Source organism: Porites lutea, chromosome 10, assembly GCF_958299795.1.
Source record: "Porites lutea chromosome 10, jaPorLute2.1, whole genome shotgun sequence".
NCBI lineage: Eukaryota > Metazoa > Cnidaria > Anthozoa > Scleractinia > Poritidae > Porites > Porites lutea.
Window position 1 is genome coordinate 25,509,556 of NC_133210.1, and position 14,924 is coordinate 25,524,479.

General features: G+C 38.4%; 1 protein-coding gene across 1 annotated transcript in view; it reads left to right on the top strand.

Annotated features, from left to right (window-relative positions):
* Positions 1-14,924, top strand: part of LOC140949841 (cullin-4A-like) — a 33,592-nt gene that overhangs the window by 13,418 nt on the left and 5,250 nt on the right. Inside the window, exons 6-19 of the mRNA XM_073398981.1 lie at positions 1-64; positions 1,094-1,183; positions 2,488-2,570; positions 3,101-3,168; positions 3,795-3,913; positions 4,729-4,866; positions 5,659-5,713; positions 6,855-6,892; positions 9,096-9,162; positions 10,401-10,597; positions 11,254-11,361; positions 12,542-12,664; positions 13,090-13,195; positions 14,263-14,336. Coding sequence (XP_073255082.1) covers positions 1-64; positions 1,094-1,183; positions 2,488-2,570; positions 3,101-3,168; positions 3,795-3,913; positions 4,729-4,866; positions 5,659-5,713; positions 6,855-6,892; positions 9,096-9,162; positions 10,401-10,597; positions 11,254-11,361; positions 12,542-12,664; positions 13,090-13,195; positions 14,263-14,336 — 1,330 coding nt within the window. The remainder of the gene's footprint in view (positions 65-1,093; positions 1,184-2,487; positions 2,571-3,100; positions 3,169-3,794; positions 3,914-4,728; positions 4,867-5,658; positions 5,714-6,854; positions 6,893-9,095; positions 9,163-10,400; positions 10,598-11,253; positions 11,362-12,541; positions 12,665-13,089; positions 13,196-14,262; positions 14,337-14,924) is intronic.

A 14,924-nucleotide genomic window follows, 5' to 3' on the forward strand; every position in this document is an offset into this window, starting at 1 on the left:
ACATGGAGAGGCTGTGGACAGAACGTTACTCAAGAGTTTGCTAAGAATGCTGGCTGACTTACAGGTGGGTGTCATTTACATCTGTATGTTGTGGTTCAATTTTATCCTTGGTTCAAATTTTCTCTTCTTTTTGTTTCAAACTCATTATCAGGTTATTGTCATACATTACCGTACCCAAAAACAAAAGAAAAGAAAATTTGAACCGAGGATAAAATTGAACCACAACATGTACATGCAAACTAATGGTTAACCGTTTAAGTCCCATTATATCCACATACAAATTCTCCAAACTGATCTTTATATATTTCCTTTAAGAATGAGTTGAGAGAATTTGATAAAAGATCAAAGCAAAGCAGTAGGTGTTCATTTTATAAATTCTCATAACCAAATCTCTTGACAATGTATGGATATCGTTGAGAGAAAATTGATCTTGGTCACTATTGGGACTTAAAGGGTTCATGAGAAGTATATTTTTTCAGTCAGTCACACAGGCAGCTTGTTATAAAGAAACCTGAGTGTTCCCAACAGGAGTCGAACCTATAACCTTCTGGTTAGCAGGCCAGATGCTCTACCACTGAGCCACAGGAGACTCATGAGAGCTAATGCCACTAAACTAGGTTCATGACTGACAAGCATTTGCATACTGCTAGGACTGGGATGTTAATATGTGCTTATGCATAATGATAGAATTGTGATGGTGTCTTTTTTTAACCTGGTGGATACATGTGTAAGCTGTTTTTTCAGTCAGCGTGACACAGACAAGTCGGAAGAAAAAAAATGGTCATTTTTCTTTTCCTCCAGAAAATAATAATGTTTTTTCTGAAATTCCTTTCAAGGGATGAAAATTTGAAAAATCCTGGTTTCTGGAAACTTGGAAAGTGAAACCGGAGACCCAAGACTCGATTTTCATGTCTCAAAACCCAATTTATTTCGTTCTTTGAGACATAAAATGAGGTCTCGAGGGTCAAGTCGAGACTGTCAACTTAACATTTGAGTGGTACTGTATAAGGATAACCTGCCAAATGAAAATTAATACATGTAGAAACCAAGATTTTCATACATTTTTGTCCTAACAGTGTGGTTTCCTTTGTAGATGTATGAAGATGCTTTTGAAGCAAAGTTCTTAAAAGCTACAGAAGCTCTTTATCATGAAGAGGGAAACAGATACATGCAGGAAACTGATGTGAGTTTTGAGTATTGCCAGGTCAAGCATAGTGATACCCCACAGTTGTCAGTAATGAACTGATTATTAATCTTAGAAGGTGAAGGTCGGGCTGCTTCAGACTTTATCACAGTTGAATTCTAAACGACTTTATTGAAGTTCAGCAAAAGAAAAGAAAGTCGTTCTCTTGTGTTCACGTCCTCCACAAAAATATGAAATTAGGCATTTTCATGTTGTAGTCATGCAGTGATGGCAAAGAAATGTACAAAAAAGCATGATGCACGTGCAGAGTTGTTGTTTTGCCAATCTAAACCTTTTGTTTTTTTGCCATTTTCGTTGATGCCACCGTCATCGTTGCTCAAGCTCCTTAATTTGAAAGTTGAATCTGTTGTTGCTGTTACTTGTCTTTATTCTTGCGTGCATAAATTAATGTGCAGTGAATTTCAGGCTACACCTTTCAGTATTTGATCAAACTTCCAAACTTTTGAATGGCTAAAATTTCCATAAAGGCATTTATGAATAAAAAAGGTAAACTGCAGGAATTCTCACCACCTCGTACACTTGAACTGTTTGTTACTCAAGCAGAAATGATTCTGATCATCTGAGCACTGACTATAAGTGATTAATTATTTTGTGCCAGATAATCAGTTCATTAATAAAATCTGTGAGGGTACACTTGACCTTTTTTTGATTGTTTGTAATAAAATGATTATTTTTCAATCCAACTTAAAGTACAAGAAAAAGAGGATTTTTGGAAAGCAGCCAACCCTTAGGTTTTTATGCACACAGAGAACATAAAACAATTATACATGTAAACATCGTTACGATTATTATAATGTTCCCTTTGAAACAATATGCCTGATCAGTCCCTACTCGTCACTTATTAGGCCTAGGCCAAACATCAATATTTTCAGGAGATGAACCAAACTTATTTAGTAAAGATCATGAGAAGTTTGACATCTGGCTCAGTTAAGTTCGTCTGAATGAGTTTGGATCGTCCAACACGTTCTATCCATCTGAACTGGAGATCGTCTCCGGAACAAGCATCAATCTTCACATGAGACGAACTATACTAATAAATTAAAAGTTTGTTTGTTTTTATTACTGATCTGATTTAGTTGATTGGTTCAATGCGTATCAAGTTCAACATCTGACCCAACGACATTTGGTCTAGGCCTTAGTTTTCATAGCTCCCATCTTGATAATTTTCATTTATGCAGAAGATCTCTTTTGTTGTTCCAAATTTAAAAGAACAGAAAGTATTAGTCTGTTCATTTCGTGTTTTCAAAAACTTGTTAACCTTACAAAATATTCTCTACATGTAGGTACCAAAATATCTTGCACATGTGGACAGAAGATTGAAAGAAGAAAATGACAGGTTGCTTCACTATTTAGATCAATCAACAAGGTAAACCTCCTTTCTTCCCAGGACGGTTCGGTTCTCTGTAATGCTTATAATAATCCCACCTTTCTTTTTAACACCCTCATCCCCATTAAGTCTTTTTAGCCTCTGTTGCAGATTCAATGTATCCCTGTCTAGTAACATCTGCAAAGCAAACCCAAGATCCTTATTCTTGGCCCCCAAGGATCTCAAAAAATTCCGGGAAGTGCAATTGCTGATTGGCAACAGCGCATTTTTTGACGTAACCATTCTTTCTGGAGGTGTCTAACCATGTTTGAAAATTACAGAAATTCCAGGGGGTGGTAAGGGGGGGGGGGGGGGGGGGGTCTGACAAGCACCCCTTGGAATGTGGGGGGATCTAAAGCAAAAGTGCCCTCCGTGGGGGTTATTGATATTTTCTGGAACTACACAATATGCCCATGCTCTACTACATGTGACCCAGATGATCATATCTCACTAAAGAGTTGGTGGAGCTGATCAATAATATGTGCAGTACATGTATAAGTTTATTTTGGATGGTTTTTCTTTTTTGACAGGAAATTTCTTGTTCCTTGTGTTGAAAAACAGCTGTTAGGGCAACACTTATGCAGCATTCTTCAGAAAGGTCTGTTTGTATACAGTACAATCCATCACTGTATGTCGTGCTGTAGCCTCTTTATCTGTATCCATCTCTCTCTCTTTTCTGCCTTGCCCCCTTGTGATATCACTGTATGACCCTTAATTTACCAGAAACTGTGCAATGTAAATAATCATGTGAAAGTCAATTTTTTTAAAAATATACTAAAAAAAAAAGGTTTTAAGGAAAACCAGACGTTTCAGGCGGCCTCCCTCTTCTTCCATGGTTTTACATGTAAAGCAACTCAATAACCACTGGAGAATCGGGAGCACCCTCGAAACATCTGGTTTTCCTCCGTACATTTCTACACATATTATTTCCTAATAACCCTGACATCCTGCAATACATTGGATGTCTCAGTGACACACATTTTTTTTGGTGTGCAAATAGGTGGATCTTTTTTAATGTCACATCTAAACTTTAAACTCTTAAACACTGTTGTGGTGTAGTGCTAAATAACCGCTTAGTGACAACCCTGATGTACAGTATGCTAAAAATCTCTGCCGAGGTGTCTGTCCACACAAAATGTATTAGTTTTTAAACATTTATGATAATTTTTGCCTGTGCGTATTCAAAGTGGAAAATAAATAATTTTTCTTGTTTACTTCTTGCAGGTTTTGATAGCTTGATGTCGAGTTATAGATTAAGTGACTTAGCCCTACTTTACCAGCTTTTCAGCAGAGTTAAAAAAGGACAAGATGAGCTTTGCACTGCTTTCAACGAATACATCAGAGTAATTATCTCATTTAGACTGAAATGTTGGTTAACTTTGTTTATATACATTTGATTTTTTGTGATGAACCTTGTAGGAAGCTTAACATCTACCAACCTGTTCATGCATTAAGGCAGCCATAGATACAGTAGATGGGTGTTTTTATTGCATTATACTTCTGTTGTACTATCATTTAGTATTAATAAATACCAGATTGCGTCCTTTACCCTTTAAGCCCTAAGAGTGATCATCAAATTTCTCCTTGTAATATCAATGCTTTGAAAAACAGAGTGGTCATGAGAATTATGGACATGATGATACAAGATGAATTTGCTTGATATTTTATCAGCTTCTCCCCACTGCTTCTGTAGGAAATAAAAAGGGGCAACAAGTGAGAATTCAAATTTTGATCTTAGGGTTTAAAGGGTTAACACCCTAAGAGCAGAGCCTCCTTTTGTTGAGAACAAAAGGAGGATCTGCATGAATGGTTTCAAGCCTTCGAAGTCACCACAGTTCAAACTTGTGGAATACTCAATCTTGTTTTCTCTCATCAAACTGGCAATATTAAGAGCGAGCATCCATTTATTGATAAACCGATGGTCGTAACTGAGCCTGCTGTACCAAGCAAACGGCTTTTAGGGCTGGGTGCAAACTGTATCCTAGCAACAAGCAGTGCATGCTCAACAAAGATCTGGCACGATTCCTGCAGAGTCTTTGTCTCAATTAAGCCAAAATTGAGCAAACCAAGGAAAGGTTCTGCTGAGTCATTAACTACATGTAAATATATTTTATTTAAGCATATAAGCATTGAGTGTTATTCTTTTTTCCTGCATCAGAAACAAGGTGCAAGCATAGTGTTGGATCCTGAAAAAGACAAAAGTATGGTACAGGATCTGTTGGACTTTAAAGAGCAGCTGGACAGCATCATAGAAGATGCTTTCATGCGAAGTGAAAAATTTGTTAATTCAATGAAGGTAAGAACCAGTCTTTTACCACACTGTGTATGTACACTTGTGTATTGTCCAATCATGTTGCAGAGAACTTGTAGGTTATTACCGTATGTAGCTGGCAGTATGAGCCCCTATTTGTCACTTGAAGGTCAAATGACATCTGTCATAAAGCTGTTCTTGTCAACAGTTTCTTAGCAGGTAACATTGTGAAAGCTGCAGCATCAGAAGATAAAATTCTGCTGTCGCTCACAAAATTTAACGTTGCCTCCTTGTTGAGATTTACTCATAAATATTTTGTAAACATAATTTTTAGTTTGTTTGTTTGTTTTTGTGGAGTTAATGACTGGTCCCTTAAGAAACTAGTAAACTTTGTCTGAGCTGGACAACCTCTGTTTTCCTTGGCTCCACATTATTTTAGATTCAAGGGATTCCACAGGACTAGTTTTAAAGTATTTACTGTTTAAACCTGTATAATTTTTGCAAGGGTTGCTGCTATACTGTTTTATAGTGTGCAAATAATCGCTTCATATGTAAATTCATGGCGCCAAATAAATTTGGGACTGTTGCCTGTTGTGTTGGCCAGCCAAAGAAATTTAAGCATGGAAAATGTATTTATTTTCTGTTCTCTTAATTATGTGTGCAGTAAAAATGACCAGCAATCCAAAATTTTGTCCGGACAAATGGTCATCTTGGCTGGACATTGTCCATTGACCGGCCATTATTTTGAGCCCTGAAATTACACAAAAAGATGTTACATGTATGATGCACTGTAGTGTTACTACATTTTTTTTAACTACTGGAATATTTTTCTCTTAGGATGCTTTTGAAGCATTCATCAACAAGAGACCAAACAAGCCAGCTGAACTAATAGGTACCATCTTGAAATGCTTCCTTTGCCTCTATTACTAACTTTTTTACAAACGTTGTAAAAAACTGTTGAACTTCTGTGTGTGGCCAACCCTTGTAGAGGACCTTCTCCTATAACCCTTTAAGTCCCAATAGTGACCAAAATCAATTTTCTCCTAACACTATCCATACATTGTCAAGAGATTTGTTTATGAGAAGTAATAAAATGATCACCAAAGAGAAATTCCATGATTGTTTATCAAATTCTCTCAACACATTCTTTAAGGAAATGAATGAACATCAGTTCGGAGAATTTGTATGTGGATTTTGATACTTAAAGGGATAAGCAACCACTTATCAAAACACCAAAATTAATATTCCCAGACTTGTCGTTGGAGCCTCTTGTGTATAACCACTTCTTCTAGATGATCTAAGTGATTATTAAAGTAGGGATGGCATTATTATTTTCTATTTTTGTATTGTGTGTAACATCCTGTAAGTGACCAATTGACACATGGTGTGATCCCGGCTGCGCTTGCTATGTGCCTTGTTACTGAGAGAGAAACTGTTAGTGACAACAAGGTGCGCCATGTATTGTAACTCATTAACTGGATGTAGTAATTCCGAGAGTCAAAATATAAGTAGATGTGTCTGACCTGTTCCCACAAGAGACCCCCACTCACGAAGACCACTAAATTCATCTTTTTAGCTGGTTGCTCATGAAAGGTGTAACACTAGTTAATGAGAGGGAAAATTTCACATACATTGTATCTACTTCACTAAAAATGGCCTGCAATGTTTATCGAACACAATACAGACTACACAATGTGCATGACTCAGGGCTATAGATCGTTTTCACATGACATCTCGGTGGCCATATTTGTGTACAAAACAATGAATCTGGGTGGCCATACTTGTGTACCAAAAAAAAATCCTGTGGGAATTGAACTCTTTTCGCATGTTAAAACTTTCTTTTATTCCAAGCAATTTGCAAAGTTGCTGACCACGTGACTGAAAACGATCTTCTGCATAGTCCAATCAGAGTGGAGAACTTTTAAAAATTTTTGATTTCGTTAAAGGTGATGATGATGATGATGATGATGATGATGATGATGATGATGATGATGATATATTAATTTATTTATTTTTTCCTTTTCAACTTTCAGCAAAATTTGTTGATTCAAAGCTAAGAGCTGGAAACAAGGTAAAGTAAACAGGATATTTTCTTTTGTTTCTCTGACTAATACTCCAGATATTCCTAGACTTGTATTCCCAGAGGCAATATTGAGCAACCTTTAGTGCTGTTCAGTGGTTCCAAGATTCCCTGAAACCCTGAAGAAATAAGTTTTTGATTTTACTCATCAGCATTTTAGTTATCACCAAAAGCTTGTACAGTCAGTCTTGATTTTGATTGTAAGTTACTGGGCACTTGACTACAAGGTTTTTAGTGGACTGAAAAGTACAGAACATTTCACCTTTTATTTGCGTGAATTAATTAACTTTATTATAAATTAATTAGTAGCAATGAAATACAAGGTGAACTTTCCCACGAAAACATTCAAGTGATATCTTCTCACGTGAAAATAACATGTTATTTTCACACATGAAAAGATCACTGTTGCTATGGCTACATAATAAATCACACCTTTTGCAGCAAGAAAATTAATATAATATAGTGAAATTGCTCGGTATTATTTCATTGGTGTCTATATAATAAACAACACGCCTAAAGTCGTTTCCGTGGGATGCGTTGGTCTATGGAAGCATAATGGCGTTCTATCTGAATTTGGAAAAATTAGGGAAACCGGAAAGATGTGTCATGTTATGAGCATCGACGAGTAGGTTACCTGTATGGGTTGGTTTAATGTGCTTATGACTGAATTTATAGCAGCCTGCGAGGCAGGCTACTATTTATCCTCAATCCACATCCCCTTTTTGCTTCCTCCCTATCCCCTACCCCTTTCGACACCTGCTACGCAAGCTAAATTTATAGTTGTAAGTGGTCGCAAGGATGGAGTTGATCTTGTTTTGATCTATTGCTATGTAGTTATTTTCGTAGCACGATTTGGATAAGGAAAAGAAGTTATTTTGCATCAAAACAAGGTTTACCCGTGTAATTTAAATTGGAATGTTAACGGAAACAAGTAATGGAGAACATGCGCATAATGCTCTCTGATTAACCTGAACAGGAACTATATGTATAAAGATAGGTCATACCTTGGTAGTAAGTTGCCACAGGTAACTTTTTCAAAGAGAAATAAACATTGTAGTTTCAGGTTAATGAAACAAAACAAAACAAAACATCCAGGGTCGAACCCAGGGTTACAAAGTTCGATAAAGTTCCAATGTTTTAATCCAAGATGAAAGTTTAATATTCCAAGATGCTCTTGATACGGTTAAAAAGTAATTGCAATGTGTTTCCAAGGTCTCAAAGTTAACATAGTTCCAATGATTATCCCTGATTCCAAGGTATAATAAGTTTACTAAGGTCCTGATCCGTGTTCCATCCAGAAGTCCAATCCATGCCTAAAGCGAGTCGTCGATCGACGAGGACAATATTTTCGCGATTTTACCGTCAATCGCCAAGGGTACGAGTTGAAATCTACGCGATTTAACCTCCCATCGTCAAGGTTCTTTCGATAAAAAAAGAAAAAACTGAACTCTAGTTATGCTCGGCAAAACCTGGCGAACTCCGAATAAAAAAATCTATCGGAAATCATGGCCCGCAACCAGACGCTACTAAAACCTTATGAAAAAGCTAGATCTAAACAAAAAAGAATCATGAAGGGAAGAAATAATTTGGCTTAGGTCGCCTTTCGTGACTTGCCAGTATCTCGAAGGATTTCGCTGGTTAACAAGCCATCCTGAACCACGAGTGCCGAAAACTCAAGGGCGACAAATTTGGCAAGGAACGTTCTGATTTCAACGTTCTTCAGAGGAAGCAAATCGATTAAAAATCGATACAGATTTTGTACAATCTGATTGGTCGGTTTGGAAGAAGAGATAATCGATGAAGATTTTAGGCAATCCTATTGGCTGGCTTTGCAATTTTGGGTACAACCGAACCGGATTTTTACCGTGGAGTGCCACAGGCATCCCACGGAAAAAAGCATTACATGCCACTTAGAGACACAAAATTCCTCTTCTTGAGCAGAAAAAATATATATTTCATGTGTTCACTGTAATTTTATCACTCATGGAAATAATACTTTTGAATGACTGAAGAAAAATTGTGTATCTCCGCATGTTTATGTAATATTCTCGATTTATGCAATGTTGGCATGAGGTCAAACGTCTACACCATGACTAATGTCAGGGCAACAAACACCGTCTTGGTGGTCATTTAATTTTCTAACAATGTCCTTGTAGCATGTGTGACGAAAGCTTTTTTCTTTTGCTTTTGTTAGGAAGCCACAGAAGAGGAACTTGAAAAGCTCCTGGACAGGATAATGGTACTCTTTAGATTTATACATGGTGCGTATCATTTTGCAAAATACAGGGCTGTTACTAAGATTTCAAGTTGCTGGGTATATAATGCAGTCTATTTGCCTTTTGATTCCAATTAACCCATTCGCCCCTGGAAATATTGCTGAAAAACGCGTTTTGAAGCTAGTCGAGCGGTTTTCTGGTCACTGTCGTGCTATAAAGAGCCTAAAGTTACCATAAAGCCTTGCCTGCGAAAACGACGGTTTCTCCTCGCTCCTCGCCGCCGCGAACGTTATGGCTCTTTTCGTAGGCTACATAAAGCCATTTACAGGTCGTACACTTCGCGGCCTTCTGATCCAGATGCAAAATATTGGCTTGCGAATTTTGGGCATGCGCAGAAAGCAAAATTTCGAGATTCTGGTATGGTTTGAAAGAGCTCTTCACTCTGCACAAGTTAGCAGACAAAGTTGTCCCTGACCATTAGAACTGATGACGTCACAAGCGGTAGAAGGGACGTAGATCCGCACGGGCGGCTCAGGGGTGAATGGGTTAAAGTCACTAAAAGTCATGCTCATAATAGCTGGCCCGCCTTGTGGTGAGTGCCCTGGTTGTTCGTGAAAATTTCCGTACTTCCTCCCACAGAAGAGATCAATATTGGACATTAGGGACCTTACGATCCGACAACAGCGATGAAAACGTCACTGAAAAGTGGACTTCGCGTCTTTAAATTTTTTTCTCCCTTATACCAAGTCACCCAGTTACTTGAAAGGAGGGAAGTTAGGTTGGAACTGAAGAGAGGGGACTGCGGCTGAGTTCAGAGAGAGGGAGAGAGAGTAAAATTTATCGCCTTGCCATTCCTGTTCTCAAATCAACTAAAAATGTGGTCATTTCACGTCGTAGTTGTGCAGGGACGGCAAAGAAATGTACAAAAAAAGCGTGATGCACGTCCTGAGTTGTTGCTCAAAAAAGCTATTGTGTTTTAGACGTTTCCGTTGCTGTTGCCGCCGTAGTTTCGTAAGGTCCCCATTTCTGGAGAAGGAAGGGGTCTTAAAGTCTCTAGAATTAAAACAAGATGATGTATGGTGCTTAATTGGAATGTCCAGAGAACCTTTGGGAGGGGGTGGTCTTTGAAAAAATCCCTTTGTTGAAGAAGTACGGATATTTTCTCTACACAGTGGAAAGAAAAAAGGATGAAAGATTACCATGACTTATCTTATCAACCAAATAATATTGTTGTTTTTTCCTTTAAAGAGTGTGTTGTGTAAGACCTTGTTTTTTTTTCCTAGGCAAAGATGTGTTTGAGGCATTCTACAAGAAGGACCTGGCTAAGAGATTGTTAGTTGGAAAGAGTGCTTCAGTTGATGCAGAGAAATCAATGCTGTCCAAGTTAAAGCAAGAGTGTGGAGCAGCATTTACTAGCAAACTTGAAGGGATGTTTAAAGACATGGAACTTTCCAAGGACGTACTAGTGCACTTTAAACAGGTATAAGAGAGATTAGAGAGATTAAGCAGCGCGTTTAAGGCAAACGGTAAACTTGAATTTGTACCACATAAGCAATTTTCCCCTTAATTGTCGTTTACTGTTCATTATAACTACACTAAAATCGGTAGATTTACGCCAATTCTATCTATAAGAATTGGTTTAATCTGTTTTTATTCGCTCATTTCTCGTTTTGAAAATTTCTCAACTTGAATCTCACGTTTGCCGTTAACGCGATGCTTAATCTCTCTATTATTGCGTGTGAATAAAATATTAAATTGTGGGCACTTATTGATGTAGCCACTTGTTTTTGAAGTTGAAATAATTACAGTGAGTTTTAAAGGATAAACTACAGTTTTAACACGAACCTCTTTTAAGATTTAAAGGCTTACAAATTATTAAAATTCTGTTTGCAGCGTGCAAGAAAACTCATGTGCAGTAGCCCGGGATTTTGCTATCAGACTAGTGAATTCTTTTAATAACTTACCCAACTGGCGAGTGAAGGTTTTTGGGGAATTCAAATTATAGAAGAACTGTTATCAATCCTGCTTGTCAAAATTTTTTGGGGCTAGTTAAAATGATCTTTGGGCTAGTACATGCTACCTACTGCTTGCCTGAAGGGCAAATTTAGAGCTGACTTTGGTTTCATATTCCCACAGTTTCTCCAGCACCAAGATCTTCCAGGCAGTGTAGACATGGTGGTGAGCATTTTGACCATGGGCTACTGGCCAACTTACACTCCAGTTGAAGTTCATCTACCTGTTGAGGTATTGGCTCATCATCTAGATTTTTAATAACTGTTTGCTTTCATTTTGAATGCATTTGTACTTGGTTATTGTGGTAATGTTCAAATTGTCTGGTTTTTCCTGTTGACCTCGCCTCAGTTGTTCAAAAGCTGGATAGCGCTATCCATCGGATAAATCTCTATCCTGTGGATAAGTATACCATCATTGAAGTGCAAGGAGTTGTCTGTTGACTTTCTTAGATATAACAGTTGCAGTTGGCAGCCCATCGCAGTAGGTGGTGCCTTTATCGAGCGTGTATCCTGCTTCAAGCTTCTTGGGGTCTATATCTCGGAGGACCTTTCTTGGGCTTGCCATTGCGACTCGATTATCAAGAGGGCCAACAGGCGACTGTATGCTCTCAGAGTGCATTGACATTGTATCCAAACAAACCAACACCGACCGTTTTGCACAGTTTGTAACGTGCAAATATGCCACCTATTTAGATTCCTAAGCGCTTTACATACTTATTTTGTATTATTACCTTAGATTCCCGTTATTTCTGACCCTACCTGTAATTCAGTTCTCACTGCAAAAGGTAGCAATAAACCAATTTATTTATTTATTTATTTATTTATCCCCTTTATAGAGATTTATCCCGTGGGTAGCGCTATCCACCTTTTGAACAACTTGGTGGCAAGTTGTGGCCACAATCGCTTTGTGTATACTGGAGGAATTCTTTGAAGATCTTTCCGGCATTCTGTGATAGAATTTTGTTGTTGCGACAAGCCGCACAATACAATAAATTGTTATTGATTATTATGCAACTTGTTGTGGAGACAAAGAGTTTTTCTAGTACACACGAAGTGAGTTGTCAATCGGAAGTTTCACGTTTGCATGCTGCTGCTACTTGTTGTTCGGTTACTGGTCATTTCGATACAAAGTCGTTTCAAAAGAAGTCATTTCGATACAAGTTAATTCCTTGGAGTTGTAATATAGTTTCACGTACTTGGCTTAAATAACGAAGAACAATTATTCACCCTTATTTTTAATTGCAAACTTTACTTAAAGTGATCGAAATGTTTGTGCAATTTCACTGCTTTAGTTCGTATCGAAACGACTGGTTTCCTGTTGTTGAACCCGTCCGCAACGACTGGATTGTCGAATCGACTTTCGGGCGAAACGACCGCAATTCCTAGCCAACTGTCCTTTTCTTTACTCCCAGATGGTTCAGTACCAAGAATCATTCAAGAAATTTTACATTGGAAAACATGGAGGCAGAAAACTGCAGTGGCAGAACACTTTAGGGCACTGTGTAGTCAAAGCTGACTTTGGTCCCACAGCAGATGTGAGTATACTGTGATCAAGAGATATATTACGCCTAGCAACCTAAAAATCGTGGTGACAGCCCTGTTATAGAAGTCGTCATTTATAGGGAGTCAACTGCAGCTTAATCATTTTCACCAGAATGCATCCCAATTTCTATGACGCACTGGTAATAATTTTTACTGTCAAAATCAGAAACCCTTAAATGTTTCAGGAATGTTTGTGTTGTGACCAGTTACAATGAAGACCACGACATGCCCCCTCAAGATTATTATCGTTATTGCTTGCAGTTTAGTTTATCAAGAAAATTGACTTTGGTTTGAAACACAGCATTTCAGAAATATATTATTTTTCTAGATTTCCCCTTTTTCTAAGTTTCATAGTAAAACTCCTGGCTTACCTGTCTCTAACACAGTTGATAGAACCATTACCTGTTTTATATTTTAGGAAAAAAAGGAACTTCAGGTTTCATTGTTTCAAACCTTGGTCTTGTTAATGTTTAACGAAAGAGAAAGATTTGGATTTGATGAAATAAAACAAGCTACAGGAATAGGTGAGTTTGCCTAGTGAATTCTTATAGGTAAAGGTAAAGAGTCCATATTTTACGTCGGTAGCTCGAAATAGTCATCTGACTGACACACCTGAGGCAGACGGGGCGCTTGATTCAAGTGCGCTTGGAAATCTTTAGTCGCTCTGTAGAAAAAATGGCTTCACATTTGTTGGCAAAGTCTATAACTTGAAGTAAAAGCTGTCAATCTCTCCGTTCATCAGAGTCTTGGAACCGCGGCACGTGCACATCGTGCACATGGCTTCCAATTCTTATTGGTCAAGTGTGTTCTCAATTGTGGTGTAGACCATACTTGGCGACGAACTTCGGCTTCTTTGAACTACGAACGCTTCCATTGTCACCAAGTAAAGCTGAAGTAGATACATTGTACCCCTTCACACTCAAAGTAGGTGCCACGCTCACGTACATTATACTTGGGGGCTCTAGTGTGAAGACCACAATTGGTGTCCCAAAACAATGTAACAATTGAACCTTTTTTATTATGCAAAAGCTCTCTTTTGTTCCAGTAAGTTTGCATAGCTGCTGGCCACGATAGTGAAAACGCTGTTTTGACTTTGAATTAGCGAGCTTAAGCAACGAGAACGCTGACATCCGCGACTTCATGAAAGGCATCCGGAAGTTCGATATCTCTCTTGATAGAAGGCTTCTGTCTCACACAACGAATCTGAACGCGTTTGTTTTAAGTCCCGCTGTACGAATGTGTCGAGTCAGGGCACTGACAGAGAGAGAGAACAAAAAAACTTCCGGTTGCCATTTTCTAACGTCCTGGACGTCAAAGGTTTCGTTTCTTAAGGTCCCTTATGATTTAATCAGTCACGTGGAGGTTGCGCGTGGGACTGGTCGGTGTTGTCTCCAATTGCACCATGGGATTGTTTGGAGTCGCAAAGGAAACTAGGTCAAACTTCGTCCCCCAAAACAGTCCCATAGTGCTATTCGAGCAGTGTCACGCGCAGCATCAAAATCATTGCCAATGCCTGAAATGACATTTAACGATCTAACATCTTTCGAGGTAGAAGTGCAGAAGTAATTCGGCCCTTTTGTGTGTCTTGCAGAGGATGGGGAGCTAAGAAGAACACTACAATCACTTGCTTGTGGTAAAGCGCGAGTTCTTCTCAAAAAACCCAAGGTACTTATTCAAGATTACATGTATCTCTAACAAGCCTGAATTATTCTTACTAGTCCTCACAGCATTTTTGTGAAGTCATACGTTTTGTTTTTTTGTGACATTTTCTGTTCCAAAAATGAGATCTTCGAATAATTCTGGTTTCTCTGCCCTTGCCCCGAGCCTTCAAGGAGAAATTAACTTGTAATTCCTGTTGGGAGCCGGTGATCTGTTTCTGAGGCGAAGAGCTCAACGATCCCTGAACATCCCTGAATTCTTAAAACCTGTGCAGTTTTAATTGCCTGGAACCATTCTAACGTAACCAGGCACCACAGCCAATCACAGCGAACTCGTATCATCCAATCAGAATCCAGAACTCAGAAACTCCCAACGAACACAACACCAAGCACAGCGGAAAGTGGTTGTAGGTAACTCTAAAGTGGCCAAGATTTGTTGGCCAGTAATGGAGAATTTCTCTTCAAAAAATTTTGTGCCCGGAAGAGACGAAACGAGCCCCAAATCGCTATTTCGTGGTGCGTTATGGCCATAAGTTGGAAAAAATGAAGATCTCTTAGTGGACTAAGTTAGATATGAAGCATAGGCATTTATAAC